At 44.1% G+C, this 24,150-nt stretch overlaps 1 protein-coding gene across 3 annotated transcripts in view; it reads left to right on the plus strand.

Annotated features, from left to right (window-relative positions):
• The window catches only part of PSEN2 (presenilin 2), a 575,466-nt gene that overhangs the window by 308,560 nt on the left and 242,756 nt on the right, over window positions 1–24,150 (plus strand). For all 3 annotated transcript variants that reach the window (XM_085611985.1, XM_085611987.1, XM_085611986.1), the window contains exons 6-7: window positions 8,426–8,646; window positions 11,601–11,699. In XM_085611985.1, coding sequence (XP_085468111.1) covers window positions 8,426–8,646; window positions 11,601–11,699 — 320 coding nt within the window. The remainder of the gene's footprint in view (window positions 1–8,425; window positions 8,647–11,600; window positions 11,700–24,150) is intronic.

Raw genomic sequence — 24,150 nt, forward strand, 5'->3', positions numbered from 1 at the left:
TTTACCACCTAGCTGAAATTACTTTTTTGTAGAGTAGGAACTTTATTTTCCATATTTTAACACACAACGTATCTCCTCAGCTATCCTCTCTGCCACTTGATTGACCTCTCTGCCACTTGATTGACTCTTTATGATAAGTGTCCCTCCTTTGGTGGGAAAAATTCCTGGAAGAAGTTTGTGTTTCTTCTTTTGGACTTAGTAACAGTTCAAGAGTATGCCATGTTAGAAGACGCCATGTAAGAATAAAAGGATAGACTGTGAGCTAAGCTGGAGAATCTCTGCAAGAGGAAAGAAATTGTCCTGCCTTAGGAATCCACGTCTGCCAAAGGGCTATGGGAGGATGAACCCTCTGCCTCTTAACTTGGTATTGCCCATTCTTAGATCATGTGTGATCCTTAAAGTAACTACACCATTATGTCTACACCTATTCCACACCTATCTAATGTGGAGTTGTTCATTGTTAAGGATCTCAACATTTGAAAGCTGTACCGATGACCTTTTCAACATCAAGGTCTCCATAATTGTTGAGGGGTTGTTTGGTAAGCCATCCTTTGAGATCAGACTAAACATAAAGAATTACAAGGTTAGAGAGTGCTCAATCAAAGAAATGAAAGAATAAAGTGTCAGTTACAGCTGAGGGTCAGTATACAGACATTCTGCCTTCTCCTGCCTTTGACTTAGCTGTCCCCCTCATAACCCATGGATGTGTCACCACAGACAGACCACTGGCAGATAAATGGTTGCAGACAGATGTATCATAACTGTGGTAGGAAGAATAGCCATGACATGATAGGTCTTGGAACCAATAGAATATGAGGTCAAGGAAACACTATAGATTAAGATACGACCAGTGCATTCCCAGTCTGAGGAGTGACATCCCCTTAGTCCCTTGGATACATCTATTTGACTTCCTATCAAACCGAGAGCCGGATGTACAGATCCATTTTTTGGTCAGTTCAAGTCCTGGAATTCTCCAAATCACAGGGGTTGTGGCTGCAATATGACTTCTTGGTGTTTACTAAACCTGTTTTGCAATTTGCAAAGTAATAAGAGATTGCAAAATGGGTTTACTGACTCATAATGACACACAATTAGGGAGGGGGCAGTTCCTCCTAATTATATATCTGAATGAGGTGTATTAGCGGTTGGTGACAATGCAGTCACAAGCTATTGATCAGTTACCAACTCCTCAAAGGAAGTGATATTTCAATCACAAGAGGAAGCTGTCCCCATTGAACGACTACTTCTTTGAGAATTGTGGTGGGTGCTGTTGGGGGGCGGGGGGTCATGGAGTTATCCCTGGGACTACTGCCTGCTCCCTCCAAGGAATTCCCAAACAGGATTTTTTCCGTTTTTTAAAGCAGCACTGGTTTCTTTATTCAACAAGGCTGCTTAATAAAAGGTTCCAATTTGTGTACGTAAATGCAGGGATGATGGTATGCTGTTCATGTATGGCTTTCTTCCCTGTCTTTGTAGCCAATCGCAGGCAGTAGCAAATAGTGACCTGCTTAAATAATGTTCATTAGGCAGGTCATTCTGTAAATCCCCGCAACTGGAGATTTTGCAATGTGATCTATAAGTAAATAGATCATATTGCAAAGTAAGTGATAGATCTCAAATAGTCGGTATGCAATTTGCAACCACTATTTGGGGCTTGTCTCTTTGTACATCATTCCCAGTAAGTCAAGAAATGTAATCTGGAATTATTTAGACTGTAAAACCAAGTGATCAGCAAAACCTCAAGTTCCTCCTAGAACTCTAGAGGCCAGGTTGGCAGTGTATCTCAACCACCGTCAATCTAAGCAACCAAGAAGTGGCAAGACAATCTGCCCAATAACTCTGTAGTATCTTGGTATAGTGTTGTTCTTGCCATTCACTGCTCCACCAGTGGAACACTGTGGAGAGGATATAATGTGGAATGTTCATCTATGAAACCCACAGTTGGAGAAGGGCTGAGCGCCTGGCTGGCTGCTCCTGGTGGGGCTGATTCACTGCTGATTTACATCTAATCTACTGCTGAATACTACTGAACTTACATCTTGTAACCAACTTGAATAAATCTGCTTTAAACTACATTCTGGATGTGAACCTGATTACTACAAACTCTCTCCTGTCCAAGAGGGAAACCGACCTTGTGAATTTTATAATTATCTCTACTAGTCATGACTTCTTTTCCATCCTCATCAACTCCTCTAGATAAATGGCATGCATCAGGATTCTCCTGGCAAGAAGGTATGTCAGACAACGTTTTTATTCCTCTGAGCAGTGAGTTACAAGGTATTATGCGAAACAGGAGAATAATTTACAGATGTCCTGTTAGTGACTGAAAGTAAGTAAATAATCTTTACTACACTGTTAATTAAAACCATTTAGAGACATTAAAACAAAATGAGAAGTTGAACAACTAGTTCACATAAATCCCAACTCTCAGCCCTGCAACAAAATGTAAAATATTTGCTAGTCAAGCAGATGAATACATTACAAAAATATTAAAAACGTATTGATTCATTGAACATTTCAAAGCACAGTTTATACATTTTACAAAGCAGCAAATTAATAGCGGGTCATTCCCTGCAACCATGTAACTACAGATTGTCTGCATCTCCTCAGCCCTAGATTGTTGAAAATGAGCCTAAACAAATGTCTCTGTTTTAGGAAAAGATCGGGGTAGATGCGCAGTTTATGAATTAATGATTCATATTCGTAGCTGCACAATCTATAGGCACAACCTTTACATGCTTGCTTCCATCTCATACTGAATGTTAACAGGTGACCCGAATGGCAACTTCGAGGACTTCACTTTGAGGACTAAGCCAGCGGCATATGCACTTAGTGCTGTAGGAGTACAGTGTCAGCCATAAGTTCATTTTTCCTGTAAAAGTAATAATCTCTTCCTTTGTTGCTCAGATATAAATTTACCTTGAAAAAATGAAACGACAAGAGGCATTTGGCAAAACAGAAACAAATAGGTTTAATTAAACGCAGCGGCTGGGGGAGCCTCACTAGTCGTGCCTGAAACGGTCTCAATGTACAGAAGTATTGGCCGGTAACATATACAGTTCTTGAGGTACAATAAAACAATTACACATTCTTGTTAAGCATGTAGATCCATGCCTAGTCATAAACCATAGATACAACCAACTGAAAAGGGGGACATAGGTGGCTCTCGACCTCATGGAGAGCTAGTGTGGACCAATGTGTATGTGTCCGATGTCCGGCATGGGGAGTGTCTGATCACTGCGTGTCAGGTGCATGCTGTGCTCTGATTGGCTGAATGTTCCTAACTACATGTGGCATCTGACTTTGTGGTATTTTGGAAACGTGTGCCTTCAGCCAAATGTGTTTTATTGGGGCCAATCTCCTCTGACCTGTTTGTGGTGTTAACTGCCTATCTTTGGGATCGAGCAGGGTTTCCCTGTTTGCACATTTGTCTTTGGGCTCAATGTAACCTCACCTGTGACCTATAAATCAGTAGGCTTGGGTCGCAGAGCCTGTCTGACTACGTATCTCTGACTCTGGGTAGATGGTGGGGTCTTCTGGGGTGAATTTGACAGCAATGATACGAGTTAATTTTTACGTGTATATATAACATGGCGCTCGTTGATATCATATTTTCTGACATTCTCATTATTATGCATACATTTGTCAAAGCGTACATCAACATCGTTTTACTGGTATGGACATTGCTATACGTGCATAGATTATGGCATACATTGACATTGCATTTACTGGTATTTACGTTGTTATGCATGCAATATCAAGGCGTACATTGACATTGCATTCACCAATATTAACGCCTTGCAAACTAATCACCTTACTTTGAGCATTAACTGTTTTATTGAGCGTAATTTAAAGTCCAGTTATATCTAAATTAATTAATGCTTTCTCAAGATAGTTTGACAAGAGAATAACAGAAGAAAATGTAGAATTGTTTTAAATCATTGCTTTCCATATCAAGCTCTTTGATGTGCTCGAGGGAGCATTGCGAATTTGGAAGCACTGATTTATTGATATGGTTTCAGAGGCATGATACTGTTTTGAGAGCGAGAACTGCAGCCTAATTTAAACTTACATGGTAGATTACAGTAAACCATATAGCCTTGAGGTATGATGCTGGGTCAGGTAAATCTATCACAATAATTTTACAGGGAAGGCAACTAAATCATAACTCAACGCTGGTAACAATTTTTTGTGGAAATCAATAGGATTGGCTACAGTGAAGGCCTGCATGAAGAAGCTATATTCTTGGTTGCAGCTCTAACTTTGAGTGAGGCTAGATCATATTGATGCCCCCTCCCCCTTTTGGATAACTATGTTCCTAGGTATTTATAAGCCTTACCCCTCTCCAATCTCACACCATCTAGATATCAGCTAGAGTTCTCATCACCTTATAGTTAAACACCAGGAGTTTGGTTTTCTATATGATAATAGTTAATTTGTTTGTTGCCTAATCCACAGGGCAGACAGCGATCTCTGAAGGCCTATCTATTCTTTATCTAAGTGAATAGTGTCATTCGCATATTGTAGATTAAACACCAACTCTACTACATATTTCAGAGGGAATTTTCTTTATTCAGATGAAGGCCAAGGTATTCTGTGTGTAAATTAAGTTGCAGGGAGGGCAAGGATGCACCCCTGCTTAGGGCTTCTCTTAGAGTGTACTTTCATGGTTGAGACTGTAGAGGCACCAAGTTTATCTTGACCCAAGTGTCAGAGCAAACTAGAATTATAAATCTCAATAAAGATGAGGAAATACCCCAGCCTGCCAATTTAGCAAACAATAGATTCCTGTCCTCACAGTCAGGGGGTACCTTGAAATTAATAAAGGGGCAATATAAAAGTGTAGTTTACTAACACAGATAAACAGAATATAATCAACACTATCTTATTGCTGAAATCCCATTTGCTAAAAAGGGATGGTATTAGTATACTGAGCTTCTTTCATCAACTCCTGTATTAGGAGTTTAGTAAAACATACATGCACATTAAGGAGAGCAATTCATTGTTTATTGTAGGGTGATTGGTGGGAGAATGTTTTTTTTTAATAGGAAACAGAATAGATGCTTGCGAGCTTTAACCCCTTCGCTGCGGCGCGAATTCCGCCGCAGCGCTGGGGGGGTTTGCGGCGCCGCTATGCTCGTGACGGAACCACGCCGTCATGAGTCACGGGCGAGCTGTGCTCATGACGGCGTGGTTCCGTCATGACTCCACCCACTTGCGCTAATCGCCCGCACAGGCGGGGAATTAGCGCCGCGTGGGCGGAGCGGCCGCCAACGGCCGCAGCATGACGGAACCACTCCGTCATGAGCACACGGCGCCCGTGGCTCATGACGGAGTGGTTCCGTCAAGGGCATGCAAGGGGTTAAAGGAATTCTCTAAAAGGTCAATATATGCAGGACTTGCATGACCGGAATTACCATGTTGAGGTCCTGAGCTGTTGTTTTTTTGTTTGTTTGTGTCTGACGGCCATTTCTTTTGGATAATCGGCAACAAATTAAAGTTCTACCCTTTCCTTGGCGCAAACTTGGAGATGACTACTCCCAGCAGTAGACTCACAAATGTTACTTGCCGAAACTCCAGCAGCAATTGCAACAGCCAAACCTTATCACCAAAGACAAACCACTAGGAGCAAGTAAAGCCAAAGACCCTCACCAATGCTAGGAAATCACTGTGAAACTGGAAATTGTGGCTGCCACTCAGACTCCAGTGATCAATACCATAGCTTTGCAGCACAACAGATAGTATGTTGCAGCACAGTAGAGTGAAGCAAAAGACTGATTGTTGCTAGATAGTCTAATTGTATAGCTTCGTTACAAGGTAGGGTTTCCAATAGCTGTTCATCCAATATAGTTATGTAGTGGTACATGTATTGTGTAAACCTAGCTGAACAGTCAGTGGCACGTTGCAGTCTGTTCATTAACAATTAAGCAGGGGCAGGTAATTGTTTGTAGTGGTGGAAACGCTCATTGAGGAGCTATTTCTTCTGTTGAATTTGAATTGTGGGATGGGTAAGAGCAGATCTGCAGATCTGCTGTTACAACACTGGCCTACAGAACTGTTAACTGACGCTAGCAAGTCCATATGGTAGATCTTGAGATCTGGGGAAAAAAAGTTGAGAATGAGCCAATAAAAACCATGAAAAACTGAAATTTACTCGTGCTAGTACGCCATGGGGGTAAAAAGAAGTGTGCCAACAAAGACTGTTAACCCAAGTAAGATCTCAAAAGAACGAATAAATGGATCAAAGACTAACAAGTCCTAATGCTACTGCTACCCCAAATGTAACCCCATATTACAGAAGGTAAATAAGATAAGCTCCATAGATTTACCAGCTACAAATGTCCATAAACAAGGCATCAGAGAGCATTTGAAGCTTTTTCATTCGAAAGCATGTAGCTAGTGATAACCAGCTCCCGGTTTTGCCCTTTAGCTTGAAGAGTTTCCAGGCATGTCTCTCACATTGACGTCAGCAGTTTTGAGGTGTCAGAAAATCACACTGTACCCATGGTTGGATGACTAATCGACCAAAGCACCCTCTTCGCAGAAGATAATGCACAATGTACAGATGGTATCTTGAACATTACAAGAGCTGGGTCTCCAATGTAAGTGATCCAGTGCTTGTAGGTTGTTATGGAGACATGGGTCATAAAGTTTATTCTGCAGATCACATAATGTTTTCTTTTTACCTAAAATGCCATCATCTTTGGAGAAGACCTCATCTGACAACCAGCCATCCAAACAGACAGGCATATTTTCTGTCTCCTCTGTACCATGGCATTGTACGTTTTCATCACCCTATATGCAAAACTCCACATGAGAGGGAATGAGAGTCAAAACAGTCAGATGTGCAAGAGAACAAGAAACTAGTAAGACAGACAGTTTATCCTAACAGTTTCTATAGTTATTTCCTTTGTCGGGCCTAAGTAACAACAATGTAGGAGGAACACTGTCCAGAAAACACTTGCCCCATAGCTTATTTTGATGGAGAACAAGATACAGAGCTTAACTGACAGTACAAAGAAAATTTTTGATCTGTGAGCAGTTATGAAATGAAAGCGTGCAAGAGCAGACATTCTAGAGTGAAGTCTTTTGCCTTCCCTGAAATTTTGCTTTATGCTTTCACAGAAAATATAATGAAAAATGTATTACCTGAGCAGGCAGGGAAAAAATGTACAACTCTCCAGCGTGGTTAACTGAAACAGAACAAAGATTACCCTCATTGCCATAAAATAACCCACCAAATGTTGGTATCTAGGTCTTCTCTTATCTCTGTCCCATTAACCACACACAGGCCATCTAAATCCGTCTTCTAAATGCATGAACATTTTGACAGAAGGTAAGTATCATTTTACGAACTCATTGTACTCTGTAAAGTGGATGAGATTGTCTATTGTGTCTCCAGAAACAGTTTAAGCTAGGACTATACCCGGAGAAACTGTTAGATATTTGGCTGCGTCCTGCCTCAAACTGTTCATTGATGACATTTCATAGACGCCCCCAGGTAAACATTTGTTCCTTTAAGGAAACCGCACCTCTTCTGTGGTTCAGTATTGTTTTGTCAAGCTGATGGGCCCTTCATTTACATGCAAGACGTCATAAAACGTAGATATTCTAATATTTATACCATGATCTAGACATGCTCATGATCCGTAGAGTTAACACTATGAGAGAAAAGAGGTTTGTACCCGAGGCCTCTCTGTGCAATTATAGATTCTCACCTCCCTTGTCTGACTTTAACCTCAGCTTGACTGGTGTGATGAACTTGTTATTCGGTTTTATTATTCCTGACTGTCCGAGAAGATGACATGATGGATAAGGACAAGTTACTTCCTTTTAATCAATGTTCTCCATTAAGGGTATCTTCAATTACATAAATGTAATCTTAGTTGATAATTAGTTGACGGGATTCTACATAGGCCATTCTGTCAAACATAACTGCATAGCTGACACTGGTGTGTACTTGTACCTGTATTCCTTAAAGAAATAAGTTCAATTTTTCTTTTATATAAATTGTGATGCCTTTATGTAATATTGTGCTATTTTTTTGTTTGTTGTTGAAGAATGAAAGAGGGATTTTCAGTACTTAGTGTTCATTTTAATTGGCTCTATTTATTTGAGCAGTCTGCAATCCCACAGTTCTATACAAAGGAAAAAATGTATTGTATATGAATTCAAAGAATATGCACCTGATGGAGAGCTAAGATTTATAATAACAAGTAGCCACTTTTGCTCCAAAAGCGCTGCACAGTCTGAAGTGGCTCTGATACATTAATATCTAGAGTTTGTTTCTAATTGTGTTACTCATTTTAAAGATCCTTTAAGTGAAATTTACTTTGTGTCTTGACATCATTGTAACAAAACACCTTGCTGTTATCACGCAGGATCCGTAATGGTCTAATCTTGTAAGCTTTTTCTTTTTATCCAGTGAGGTACTGAAGACCTACAATGTTGCCATGGATTATCCTACACTCATCATTGTGATTTGGAATTTTGGAGCTGTGGGTATGATCTGCATCCATTGGAAAGGACCATTGCAGCTGCAACAGGCCTACCTCATCATGATTAGTGCCCTAATGGCATTAGTTTTTATAAAGTATCTTCCTGAGTGGTCTGCCTGGGTTATTTTGGGGGCCATCTCTGTTTATGGTATGTTAAGCATCTCATGTTACCTTACACTATGGGTTTTTTGTTTGTATTGTACATGACAGAATTTGTAATCTGACCCACACCATCGCCATTTGATGTTAATGGAGTGACTTGTCAAAGACTGGCCAGGTATTTTTAGATTCAACAAGAACAAAGCTTGAGTTGTCTTTGAGGCTATCTTTGAACTCTCTTGGAATCCTGAAATAAAAAGCTCTCCGTTATTAATAACTACCCCATCCACAAATATATGTTTGCCTGGCTTCCCTATGAGTAAACTTCTTTCTCACTCATAACCTGATGTTGTGCATCATCTGTGCAGGGGGTAGACTAAAGTGGGTGTTGCACACTATTTCCTTGTGTCCCCTGTCAGTCATAGACATTAAACAAATAAAAAAGATATGCTGTCCTGCCCGTCTCCAGGTTGACCTGTTCTTCCAAGATAATTTATTATTAATTCTGCTATCCACTCCCTAACTTCTCGCTGCTCTTCCACCAAGTGCCTGAAAGCATGTCTCCCATCCTAATATAGATCTTGTTACCACTCTGGCACCACGTTCACAGTGGCTTATTAGAACAGATCCACTTCTGGGTGCATAGTGAGTTACAGGTTTCCCATTGGCGTGCTCTATACTATTGTGTAGTTTTTAAAAATACATAGGATCTGCTCATTTAGACAACATAAATTAAGTGATTGGTGCTGACTCCGGACACCCCCGAAGAATATGTTACCGTTTAGACCAGCTAGCTCACAGTGCCACCATAAGCCCCCTAACCTTACCAAGGAGCAAATAGGTTCTGGCAACTATCGAACATGACAACCCTTGATCCTTCAGGGATCGTGGAAACAGTACAGTACTTTTTGCTCAGTCAATCGTGCTCAATTAATCTCGGAGAGATACACAGAATAAACGATGGAGACGTTTTAAGCCTTTATTGAAACTGTGTCGTTCTAGTATAAAACATGTTTGCTGTGACAATCATTAGACAGAAGCAAATGTAAAGGATTGCAAATACCAACAGAATAAAAAGAAGGTAGAATTCTACCATGGTGCTAAAACAGTGAATATATGCAGGCATACAAACATGACAGTAATCAAGCGTACTCCTAAGATGCAAACCCTACTTAAGTTTACCTAAGTGTACCTAGCATGTATGTAGGTGTAAAACCAAGAATTCCCTAGGAAAGAGTCAACCCCATTACCTGATGGGAGAGAATGAAGGACCCTGTCTTGGTCTCGAGTTGGACACCCCTCAAGGGATGTCAGACCGCTGCGAGTGGTAGCTTCTGCAGGCCAGGACCTCAGTGTCTTGTTTCAGTGTAGAAGCGTCATCCTTTGTCTATGTAGTGACGGTATGGTTCTTTTACACCAAAAAGATAGCTCAGGGTTCCTACCACAATCCATATGTTGTGAGTGCGATTATGTAAATGAGACTAAATCAATACCTGCAGTTATGCAAAGTAGTTCTATCGCCCTAGGATGAAAATGACCATGACTTTTAAACAGAGAATGTTAATCCTGTTCTGGAAGTCATGTGCAGGGACTTTTCTAAGAATCCTCATGTGTAATAAATGAAGCTAGTTTTATGAACCCGACATTTATTCAGCACATATCTGGGTAAAAGTTCAGTGCTAGAACCGTTATGCAGAGCAAGGTAGGACAAATGTAGGTGAAAGGTAGTTTGCTACTTAGGCTAGTTTGGTATGTAACCATACTCTTTGAGGTAGGGCAGTAAGCACTGTTAGAGTATTTGATCTGAGAGGGAAGAAGCACCACCTGCCCTTCCCCTGATTCTCTTGTGTTTGTGGTAACCTAAGCAAGATGGGGAAATAAAGAGGAAGCAGCAGCTCCACACTGGGATCTAAAAGCCATAACATGAGTTTTGCTTTTCTTAGTAATGTCAGATTTGTGAACAATGGTTCACATACATAACAAATCAATATGCAAGAGACCTCTTGCTGACATAGAGAATGCATTGAGTGTACGAAGTGCTATTGGTAACTTATTTTTCATTTCTTTTCCGTTTTGAATTTGTATGATCTCAAATGCTTACGTTTGTTTTTGTTGGCTGTTTATTTATATGTCCAGTAGGAGACCTGAGACATGCTTTGAGCAGTGTCAAAGTTCGGTCTATCCCACTTGAGTGTGGAGTCATCCTTGGTGTCTCTGCATATAGGGTCCAAAAGGGGACTCACCCAATGAGTCCCCTTTTGATGGGCTATGTACGGTAAAGGCTCTTAGCATATCAAGCCAAATCATCTGAAAAGTAAAGGAATGATAGTTCAAGCTAAAGGGATAAATAGCAGATATTATAATAACCTGTTTCCTTGCATGTGTTTTGAAAGGGAATATTAAAATATTGTAACGGTTAAATTGTACTTACCGAAATGTGGTAGCTGGCTGTTTAACCCCTAATAAATTGAGCACCGGCCTTATACATTTGACATCATCAGCGAAGAAGTACTTTGATCTATTCAGGATATGTTTGATTTGTGACTGATGGCAGTGGTGAAGGAGGAGATGCCCTTCTGTGCTACCGTTGAGGGGAGACAATGCAAAAAAGAACTAAATAAAACAAAAATGCCCAAAAACGTTGATTTCATAAACTTTAATGACTGTAAGGAAGGAAATCAACTTGAGGAGTAGCTATGATTAGTGGTGGTGGATTAACACACATACGTAGTACTATATGTTTACAACTAAAATTAAAAGAAGTAAGCCATGTGATAGCATAATAATTGCAATATGTCTCTTATCTGGTGTCTTTGAAACCTCGTACAGGCTACTTCTATACTCCTTCTTGACTGCATGCACGGAGTTTAATGTTTTATTGGTACTGTTACTTAGACTAAATCGACTCCAGTAACTACTCATACTGCTTGTTTAATGTAAAAAGATTCAAAATCTTTAGTAGTTGCACTAACTGATACAGTTATGTTTATTCTTTATTGACAGATTTGATAGCTGTTTTGTGTCCAAAAGGCCCATTGAGGATGTTGGTAGAAACTGCTCAAGAGAGAAATGAGCCCATATTTCCTGCTCTAATTTATTCATGTGAGTATTATTTCCAGTTTCATGTGCATTCTGAAGTTTGCCTTGCCTGTTGCTGGCTAATTTCAAACGGTTCATATTTTTTGTCATAATTAGGCATCACTAAATATGTACATTTGATATTCATGATCTCTTGGTACTATGGGTTACTATGTGACCATCAGGCTGGAGTAATGAAAACATAGTAGGAAAAAAACATGCTCTTAGGTGCAGTGTTGTGCGAGTTAGCAATGATTGAATACTTTTGGCTTCTGATGGACTCCATAGACTGTGACGTAAGCATTAGAGCGTAGTGAAGTGAAAGCAGGTTCAGAATGTTGACTTTGCAGTTACAAGCAGAAGAATAAAGATGTATTATACTAAGCTCTGTGTGTGGCGTAGTCATAAGTGGGTACCTAAGCTGGGGAGGGCACTACATTAGGGATCAAAAGACACATGTTCATCCGAGACCTTAGTCATTTCCGTCCTTCAAAGCGGGGTCTGACTGGGACAGAAAATAAGCTTGGGCACCAAAATATACATGGCACCATTATCGAATTAGAAAGCTAAAAACGTGGCCCATGTTTGCAAATTGGGTCAGTTTGAACTACTAAAGACATGTTGTAAAAGTGTTGTGCAAGGTATTGAAGACTGCATGGATTTGAGCTTGCTACAGTCAGGGATTGTTTTAATATCAGGGACATTAACAGTTAAAACCAATGAAGCAGCCCATAAATTAGGCCCAGAAACAGTCAAAAAGCCAGCCCACACTCTGACCTGTGAGACGAGCCCATCGGGCACTAGCTGATTGACCTATAGGCCAGTCCGACCCTTCTTCAAAGTATGAATAACTGTTTTGTCTGTCAGATGCTCTAGCCCCGTGGAACTCGTAGTACGGCCCGCGGGCCGCCAGAGGCCCGGCAGGCCTTCCTTGGTGGCCCGCGGACCTTGCAGGTAATGTACCCATGGCCCCCCAGGGAGAGAGAGAGAGAGAGAGAGAGTGAGTGTGGAGTGGAGTAAAGTGAGAGTGGAGAGAGAGAGTGAGAGACAGTGGAGAGAGAGAGTGGAGAGAGAGAGCGAGACAGTGGAGAACGAGTGAAGAGAAAGGGACTGACTGACTGAGAGACTGAGATACTGACTGACTGACAGAGATAGAGCGAGACCACATAGAGAGAGATAGACTGACTGGCTGAGAGAGATAGACTGACTGGCTGAGAGAGAGGGACTGACTGGCTGAGAGAGAGAGAGACTGACAGAGAGAGAGACTGACAGAGAGACTGACTGACAGAGAGACTGACTGACAGAGAGAGACTGACTGACAGAGAGAGACTGACTGACAGAGAGAGACTGACTGACAGAGAGAGACTGACTGACAGAGAGAGAGACTGACTGACAGAGCGAGAGACTGGCTGACAGAGCGAGAGACTGACTGACAGAGCGAGAGACTGACTGACAGAGCGAGAGACTGACTGACAGAGAGACTGACAGACAGAGAGACTGACAGACAGAGAGACTGACAGACAGAGAGACTGACAGACAGAGAGACTGACAGACAGAGAGACTGACTGACGGAGAGACTGACTGACGGAGAGACTGACTGACTGACGGAGAGACTGACTGACGGAGAGACTGACTGACGGAGAGACTGACTGACGGAGAGACTGACTGACGGAGAGACTGACTGACGGAGAGACTGACTGACGGAGAGACTGACTGACGGAGAGACTGACTGACGGAGAGACTGACTGACGGAGAGACTGACTGACGGAGAGACTGACTGACGGAGAGACTGACTGACGGAGAGACTGACTGACGGAGAGACTGACTGACGGAGAGACTGACTGACGGAGTGACTGACTGACGGAGTGACTGACTGACAGAGAGAGAGAGAGAGAGAGAGAGAGAGAGAGACAGAGACTGAGAGAGACTGACAGAGAGAGACTGACAGAGAGAGACTGACAGAGAGAGACTGACAGAGAGAGACTGACAGAGAGAGACTGACAGAGAGAGACTGACAGAGAGAGACTGACGGAGAGAGACTGACGGAGAGAGACTGACGGAGGGAGACTGACAGAGGGAGACTGACAGAGGGAGACTGACAGACTGTCTGACAGACTGTCTGACAGACTGTCTGACAGACTGTCTGACAGACTGTCTGACAGACTGTCTGACAGACTGTCACAGACTGTCTGACAGACTGTCACAGACTGTCTGACAGACTGTCTGACAGACTGTCTGACAGACTGTCTGACAGACTGTCTGACAGACTGTCTGACAGACTGTCTGACAGACTGTCTGACAGACTGTCTGAGAGACTGTCTGAGAGACTGTCTGAGAGACTGACAGACCGAGAGAGAGACTGACTGAGAGACTGACACACTGAGAGAGAGACTGACTGACTGACCTAGAGAGATTGACTGACTGACTGACCTAGAGAGATTGACTGACTGACTGAGAGAGAGACTGACTGACTGACCGAGAGAGGCTGACTAAGAGAGAGACTGACTGACTAAGAGAGAGACTGACTGACTAAGAGAGAGACTGACTGACTAAGAGAGAGACTGACAGAGAGAGACTGACAGAGAGAGACTGACAGAGAGAGACTGACAGAGAGAGACTGACAGAGAGAGACTGACGGAGGGAGACTGACAGAGGGAGACTGACAGACTGTCTGACAGACTGTCTGACAGACTGTCTGACAGACTGTCTGACAGACTGTCTGACAGACTGTCTGACAGACTGTCTGACAGACTGTCTGACAGACTGTCACAGACTGTCTGACAGACTGTCTGACAGACTGTCTGACAGACTGTCTGACAGACTGTCTGACAGACTGTCTGACAGACTGTCTGACAGACTGTCTGACAGACTGTCTGACAGACTGTCTGACAGACTGTCTGACAGACTGTCTGACAGACTGTCTGACAGACTGTCTGACAGACTGACAGACCGAGAGAGAGACTGACTGAGAGACTGACACACTGAGAGAGAGACTGACTGACTGACCTAGAGAGATTGACTGACTGACTGACCTAGAGAGATTGACTGACTGACTGACCTAGAGAGATTGACTGACTGACCGAGAGAGAGACTGACTGACTGAGAGAGAGACTGACTGACTGACCGAGAGAGGCTGACTAAGAGAGAGACTGACTGACTAAGAGAGAGACTGACTGACTAAGAGAGAGACTGACTGACTAAGAGAGAGACTGACAGAGAGAGACTGACAGAGAGAGACTGACAGAGAGAGACTGACAGAGAGAGACTGACAGAGAGAGACTGACAGAGAGAGACTGACAGAGAGAGACTGACAGAGAGAGAGACTGACTGAGAGAGAGACTGACTGAGAGAGAGACTGACTGAGAGAGAGACTGACTGAGAGAGAGACTGACTGAGAGAGAGACTGACTGAGAGAGAGACTGACTGAGAGAGAGACTGACTGAGAGAGAGACTGACTGAGAGAGAGACTGACTGAGAGAGAGACTGACTGAGAGAGAGACTGACTGAGAGAGAGACTGACTGAGAGAGACTGACTGAGAGAGACTGACAGAGAGAGACTGACAGAGAGAGACTGACAGAGAGAGACTGACTGAGAGAGACTGACTGAGAGAGAGACTGACTGAGAGAGAGACTGACTGAGAGAGAGACTGACTGAGAGAGAGACTGACAGAGAGAGACTGACAGAGAGAGACTGACAGAGAGAGACTGACAGAGAGAGACTGACAGAGAGAGACTGACAGAGAGAGACTGACAGAGAGAGACTGACTGAGAGAGAGACTGACTGAGAGAGACTGACTGAGAGAGTGACTGACTGACTGACAGAGAGAGACTGACTAAGAGAGAGACTGACTGACTAAGAGAGAGACTGACTGACTAAGAGAGAGACTGACTGACTAAGAGAGAGACTGACTGACTAAGAGAGAGACTGACTGACTAAGAGAGAGACTGACAGAGAGAGACTGACAGAGAGAGACTGACAGAGAGAGACTGACAGAGAGAGACTGACAGAGAGAGACTGACAGAGAGAGACTGACAGAGAGAGACTGACAGAGAGAGACTGACAGAGAGAGACTGACAGAGAGAGACTGACAGAGAGAGACTGACAGAGAGAGAGACTAACTGAGAGAGAGACTGACTGAGAGAGAGACTGACTGAGAGAGAGACTGACTGAGAGAGAGACTGACTGAGAGAGAGACTGACTGAGAGAGAGACTGACTGAGAGAGAGACTGACTGAGAGAGAGACTGACTGAGAGAGAGACTGACTGAGAGAGAGACTGACTGAGAGAGAGACTGACTGAGAGAGAGACTGACAGAGAGAGACTGACAGAGAGAGACTGACAGAGAGAGACTGACAGAGAGAGACTGACAGAGAGAGACTGACAGAGAGAGACTGACAGAGAGAGACTGACTGAGAGAGACTGACTGAGAGAGAGACTGACTGAGAGAGAGACTGACTGAGAGAGAGACTGACTGAGAGAGAGACTGACAGAGAGAGACTGACAGAGAGAGACTGACAGAGAGAGACTGACTGAGAGAGAGACTGACAGAGAGAGACTGACAGAGAGAGACTGACAGAGAGAGACTGACAGAGAGAGACTGACAGAGAGAGACTGACAGAGAGAGACTGACTGAGAGAGAGACTGACTGAGAGAGACTGACTGAGAGAGTGACTGACTGACTGACAGAGAGAGACTGACTAAGAGAGAGACTGACTGACTAAGAGAGAGACTGACTGACTAAGAGAGAGACTGACTGACTAAGAGAGAGACTGACTGACTAAGAGAGAGACTGACTAAGAGAGAGACTGACTGAGAGAGAGACTGACTGAGAGAGAGACTGACTGAGAGAGAGACTGACTGAGAGAGAGACTGACTGAGAGAGAGACTGACTGACTGACAGAGAGAGACTGACTAAGAGAGAGACTGACTGACTAAGAGAGAGACTGACTGACTAAGAGAGAGACTGACTGACTAAGAGAGAGACTGACTGACTAAGAGAGAGACTGACTGAGAGAGAGACTGACTGACTAAGAGAGAGACTGACTGAGAGAGAGACTGACTGAGAGAGAGACTGACTGAGAGAGAGACTGACTGAGAGAGAGACTGACTGAGAGAGAGACTGACTGAGAGAGAGACTGACAGAGAGAGAGACTGACTGAGAGAGAGACTGACTGAGAGAGAGACTGACTGAGAGAGAGACTGACTGAGAGAGAGACTGACTGAGAGAGAGACTGACTGAGAGAGAGACTGACTGAGAGAGAGACTGACTGAGAGAGAGACTGACTGAGAGAGAGACTGACTGAGAGAGAGACTGACTGAGAGAGAGACTGACTGAGAGAGAGACTGACTGAGAGAGAGACTGACTGAGAGAGAGACTGACTGACTGACAGAGAGAGACTGACTGACTGACAGAGAGAGACTGACTGACTGACAGAGAGAGACTGACTGACTGACAGAGAGACTGACTGACTGACTGACAGAGAGAGACTGACTGACTGACTGACAGAGAGAGACTGACTGACTGACTGACTGACAGAGAGAGACTGACTGACTGACTGACAGAGAGAGACTGACTGACAGAGAGAGACTGACTGACAGAGAGAGAGACTGACTGACAGAGAGAGAGACTGACTGACAGAGAGAGAGACTGACTGACAGAGCGAGAGACTGACTGACAGAGCGAGAGACTGACTGACAGAGCGAGAGACTAACTGACAGAGCGAGAGACTAACTGACAGAGCGAGAGACTAACTGACAGAGCGAGAGACTAACTGACAGAGCGAGAGACTAACTGACAGAGAGACTGACAGAGCGAGAGACTGACAGACAGAGAGACTGACAGACAGAGAGACTGACAGAGAGAGACTGACAGAGAGAGACTGACAGAGAGAGACTGACAGAGAGAGACTGACAAAGAGAGACTTACAGAGAGAGAATGAACGAGAGAGACTGACCGAGAGAGACTGACCGAGAGAGACTGACCGAGAGAGACTGACCGAGAGAGACTGACAGACTGTCTGACAGACTGTCTGACAGACTGTCTGACAGACTGTCTGACAGACTGTCTGACAGACTGTCTGACAGACTGTCTGACAGACTGTCTGACAGACTGTCTGACAGACTGTCTGAGAGACTGTCTGAGAGACTGTCTGAGAGACTGTCTGAGAGACTGTCTGAGAGACTGTCTGAGAGACTGTCTGAGAGACTGTCTGAGAGACTGACAGACCGAGAGAGAGACTGACTGAGAGACTGACAGACCGAGAGAGAGACTGACTGACTGACTGACCTAGAGAGATTGACTGACTGACTGACCTAGAGAGATTGACTGACTGACTGACCGAGAGACTGACTGACTAAGAGAGAGACTGACTGACTAAGAGAGAGACTGACTGACTAAGAGAGAGACTGACTGACTAAGAGAGAGACTGACTGACTAAGAGAGAGACTGACTGACTAAGAGAGAGACTGACAGAGAGAGACTGACAGAGAGAGACTGACAGAGAGAGACTGACAGAGAGAGACTGACAGAGAGAGACTGAGAGAGACTGACAGAGAGACTGACAGACTGTCTGACAGACTGTCTGACAGACTGTCTGACAGACTGTCTGACAGACTGTCTGACAGACTGTCTGACAGACTGTCTGAGAGACTGTCTGAGAGACCGAGAGAGAGACTGACTGACTGACCTAGAGAGATTGACTGACTGACTGACCTAGAGAGATTGACTGACTGACTGACCTAGAGAGACTGACTGACTGAGAGAGAGACTGACTGACTGACCGAGAGAGAGGCTGACTAAGAGAGAGACTGACTGACTAAGAGAGAGACTGACTGACTAAGAGAGAGACTGACTGACTAAGAGAGAGACTGACTGACTAAGAGAGAGACTGACTGACCAAGAGACTGACAGAGAGAGACTGACAGAGAGAGACTGACAGAGAGAGACTGACAGAGAGAGACTGACAGAGAGAGACTGACAGAGAGAGACTGACAGAGAGAGACTGACAGAGAGAGACTGGCAGAGAGAGACTGGCAGAGAGAGAGACTGGCAGAGAGAGAGACTGGCAGAGAGAGAGACTGGCAGAGAGAGAGACTGGCAGAGAGAGAGACTGACTGAGAGAGAGACTGACTGAGAGAGAGACTGACTGAGAGAGAGACTGACTGAGAGAGAGACTGACTGATAGAGAGACTGACTGAGAGAGAGACTGACTGAGGGAGAGACTGACTGAGGGAGAGACTGACTGAGAGAGACTGACTGAGAGAGAGAGACTGACTGAGAGAGAGAGACTGACTGAGAGAGAGACTGACTGAGAGAGAGACTGACTGAGAGAGAGACTGACAGAGAGAGACTGACTGACTGACTGACAGAGAGAGACTGACTGACTGACAGAGAGAGACTGACCGAGAGAGAGAGACTGACAGAAAGAGACTGACAGAAAGAGATACTGACTGACTAAGGGAGAGAGAGACTGACAGAGAGAGACTGACTGAGTCTGACTGAGAGAGAGAGACTGACAGAAAGAGACTGACTGAGAGAGAGACTGACTGAGAGAGAGACTGACTGAGAGAGAGACTGACTGAGAGAGAGACTGACTGAGAGAGAGACTGACTGAGAGAGAGACTGACTGAGAGAGAGACTGACTGACTGACAGAGAGAGACTGACTGACTGACAGAGAGAGACTGACTGACTGACAGAGAGAGACTGACTGACTGACAGAGAGAGACTGACTGACTGACAGAGAGAGACTGACAGAAAGAGACTGACAGAAAGAGATACTGACTGACTAAGGGAGAGAGAGACTGACAGAGAGAGACTGACTGAGTCTGACTGAGAGAGAGAGACTGACAGAAAGAGACTGACTGAGTCTGACTGAGAGAGAGAGAGAGAGAGACTGACAGAAAGAGACTGACAGAGAGAGATACTGACTGAGAGACAGAGTCAGAGATAGACTGACTGAGAGACTGACTGAGAGACAGAGTCAGAGATAGACTGACTGAGAGAGAGACTGACAGAGACTGACAGAGAGAGAGACTGACTGACCGACCGACATAAAGAGAGAGACTGACTGACTGACAGAGAGAGACTGACCGAGAGAGAGACAGACTGGCATACTAAGAGAGACTGACTGAGTCTGACTGAGAGAGAGAGAGACTGACAGAAAGAGACTGACAAAGAGAGATACTGACTGACTAAGGGAGAGAGAGACTGACAGAGAGAGACTGACTGAGAGACAGTGAGAGATAGACTGACAGAGACTGACAGAGAGAGAGAGAGAGAGAGAGAGTGACTGACTGACCGAGAGAGAGAGACTGACTGACTTGACCGACATAGAGAGAGAGACTGACAGAAAGGGACTGACCGAGAGAGATACTGACTGACAGAGACAGAGTCAGTGATAGACTGACTGAGAGAGAGACTGACAGAGATAGAGACTGACTGACTGACTGAGAGAGACTGACAGAGAGAGAGAGACTGACTGACCGACATAGAGAGAGAGACTGACTGACTGACAGAGAGAGACTGACCGACAGAGAGACAGACTGGCAGACTAAGAGAGACTGACTGAGTCTGACTGAGAGAGAGAGAGACTGACAGAAAGAGACTGACAAAGAGAGATACTGACTGACTAAGGGAGAGAGAGGCTGACAGAGAGAGACTGACTGAGAGACAGTGAGAGATAGACTGACAGAGACTGACTGACACAGAGAGAGAGAGAGAGAGAGTGACTGACTGACTGACTGACTGAGAGAGACTGACAGAGAGAGAGAGACTGACTGACTTGACCGACATAGAGAGAGAGACTGACAGAGAGAGACTGACTGAGAGAGAGAAAGACTGACTAAGGTAGGGAGAGAGAGACTGACTGGCTGACTGACTGACAGAGAGAGAGGGAGGGAGAGAGAGACTGACAGAGAGAGACTGACAAAGAGAGACTGACACAGAGAGAGACTGACAGAGAGAGAGAGAGAGACTGACAAAGAGAGACTGACTTGTTGTGTGCAGATATAGATTCCGTATATAGGTTTCCCGATTTATATCCTTATATAGGTACAATTCACATTGCGCTTATTTGGACATAGTAATCCGGCCCTATTTAGACTTTGTCCGTACAAACCAAATACAGGCATGGCCACCTACATCCGTCCATCCACGTCACAACAAATTCTTGGAAAACCAGACCCTTAAGCCTTCAGGAATTTCCCTCAGCTTTAATATTGATTTCTCCAAGAACTCATTAAGTATGCATGAACATCTATTCCTTAGAGGTTCATTCATGACATTCCTCTGCCCGACTTTTAAGCCAATACTGGCATTCCTAAACACCTTCAAGGTGTAAATATACCTGCACTTGCCCTGGCAACTTGCGGTTCCCGGAGGATTCGATCCGACCCAGACTACGCGGTTCACCACGGCAAGTTCGGAAGGAGATCGAGTTCCAGCCTGATGCACTGACCTGACGCTGCCATCCTCCCCGCAGAGAATCCAGCTCCAGTGCTCTCTGACTTCCCTTGCGGGGGGTTAGACTATCGAATCCAGAAAAGAGATTCCAACCTCTCTCATTCTAAGGTATGGAGCTGACTAGAACTTAGAGAAACTTTTGGCAACTCTTGGCTTAAACTAAAATATAGCTAGCCATACTTTAGAAACGGCACCTACTTCAAAACTCGTACTACACTTAGGTTAGGTACATTGGGGTAGAACAATTTAGAAGCATCAGAGGAGTATTACATTTTCGCTTGTGTTATTTATGCATGTATTTTGATTAATATATGTCATAGCTACAAACCATGCTATTGCAGTATTTTTTTATCTTACTGCTAACCTCGTACATATTGTACTTCGCAGCCTGTCTTACAATTGTAGCAATTCATATCTCGTGCATGAGAAATAAGACTGTTCAATAAACCCCTTTTATTGGAACGCCTGTCTCTATATTTCTGTGCAACTCTGTAGAAACAAAGCATGCACGATTGACTGAGTAAAACTGTTATCTATTGTTTCCACGATTCTGAGACTGTTCCGATTCTAAGGGAAACAAGGTTGTCATGTTTATGTGGTTGTCAGAGACTAATCCCTTCTTGTATATTCGAGAAGTTTCTTGTGACCTCTGAGTTAGCTGGCACACACAAGTAATTAAGTTTAATATACTCAATAGAGACATACTGACCTTAGTCCTATGTCAAATCTATAGTGTATGTTATTCCAATGCACAGAGCCTATCAGGGATATAGGAACTACACTACATGGCGCCCAACGGTTTGGTAAGGCACTAATTTAATGCTAGATACTGAAGTAACTCAGTCGTGCTTTTCTCAGAGACCCTCTACTCATAAAACTCCATAAGACGTCTGGAGTGGGTAGGGACAATATCCGCCATAGCTGAGTTGGACGAAAATCCTTTGTATTAGCTGTTTGGTTTAGTTCAACGTTGAAGGATACAGTGTTCCAAAATATTGTGCACCTTATCTTTGTTTCCTTGAAACTTGCTCTGCAATTTTTATTAAACAATGTCCGAGAACGGCGATTCTATCGTCAACAACGGTCAAGCTGCGGCTGACCTTACAGGTCTTAATGAAGACGAGGTAGGTGTTCTACACATCCCATCAAATTTAAGGAGAGCCATCACTCTAAAACTTATAAAACATGGCCTAACACCAAGAGGTGGTAGAGCAATTTTTGTGATAGAGGCATGTGAATCTCACCAGACAGAGGTATTCTATTCATGGATAGTATTCCCAGAATCAAATCCAGTAACACATGTGTTTCACTTCTGCAAAGATGAACCACCTGAGATATATATGCCTTTTGAGGATATTGAAATTCCACTCACATACCAGGAGCATCAGGTCTGGTTTAAAGGCGCCCTAAAACATTACAATCACATTACCAGGCTCGGTCCACTAGGAAGACCAGGAGCAACATGGCCGATTTTAGCCGGCTGTACACCTCATCCTGATATTGAAACTATGTCAGACGTAGATTTACTTGCTCAACTCAAGGAGTTAATCAAGATTTATAGACAATTGGTTCAATATGTCATGCGGACTTTCACAGTCCAACAACTATTACCAATTTAAAATCCAGCCCCTCATCAGGGGAATACGTTAAAAATTACTCCACACACTTTACACTCAGTCATGGGTAAATTACCCGCGAAACGCAAACAAATTCCGTTCGGTTAGCTCAAACAATTACTCAAATCGAAGCAGCATTTCCTAATACTACCCCTTTTGAAAAACACAGAATTCTAACAATTCGTTTACCAATGGGGATCACACCACATCTAGAAGACTGCACATCTTGGGGCACAGTCTTTGCTGTTATCTACATAAAAACACATGGTGTTCCGTCAATAGCGGTAATACCTGATGTCCTGAAACAGATTCAAAATGAATACGGGGCAGAGCCTGCTCTGAATTTAGGTATGAAGTTACTTATAAATTTCGACCAGGTGTCAGCAATAATATTATCTAATATTAAAGGAGAAGCAGCATCAGTGGCGATCCGCCAGAAACTAAGGGAATTGTTTTTTTTTTTTTTTAAACATATTTTATTGTGTCAATTTGACTATCACAGCGCAGGGCTCTGTACTCCAGTGATGTCTGCCATATTCATCATACATATACCGGCAAGCAAATGACATATGTATATTAAAACAAAAGATAAACAAGAAAAAGGGGTAAAATCACGATGCATAACAAATGCATATTTGAAAACACTTAGTATCCCCTCCCTGAACTCCCCCCTCCCTCCCCCAACTCCCTTGTGATCGCACTACTGCCGCCTAATTTTGCTCTCCCACCAACCATATATCCCACACTCCTGGCTCGTACCCCCCCGTGGCCACAGGACCCTACTAGCAGCTACCCCAACGTACGGGTCTCCTCCTCCACCGGCGGCTCTGACCATTTTCCTCGATAGTCCGCCCACCTTTTCCAGATATTGTAATGTTTGCGTGGGCACCCCCTGGCCGCAAAGACTGGCTGCTCCAGTCCCATACACAAATCTAATCCATTCTTCCATACTGTCATGGATGGGGCTCGTGCAGCCTTCCACTCCCTAGCAATATTTCGCTTAGCCAGCGTAAACCCCACAACATAAGGTGTTGTTTATAAATATTACCCCCTATGCCTTCCATGACATGAAGTATAGCCAGCCGCGGCGATCGGGGGAGCTCCCACCCCAGCACCTCCGAAAGGCATGCCAACACTCCCCTCCAAAAACGATCTAATGTCGTGCACTGCCATATTGTGTGCAGAAATGTGACCTCCTCCCTACCACACCGCAGACACTCCAGGGACGCAATCAATCCCGCCCGCCACAATCGTGTTCTTGTAAAATATACCCTGTGAAGAGATTAAAACTGAACCAGTCGGAGTCTCATGGCTATAGCTGCACCCCGCGGCGCTGCCAGTGCCTCCCTCAAGTCTTCTTCCTCTAGGGCACCCACATCTGCCTCCCAATCCCCCCGC

Source organism: Triturus cristatus, chromosome 6 (genome assembly GCF_964204655.1).
Source record: "Triturus cristatus chromosome 6, aTriCri1.1, whole genome shotgun sequence".
NCBI classification, from domain to species: Eukaryota; Metazoa; Chordata; class Amphibia; order Caudata; family Salamandridae; genus Triturus; species Triturus cristatus.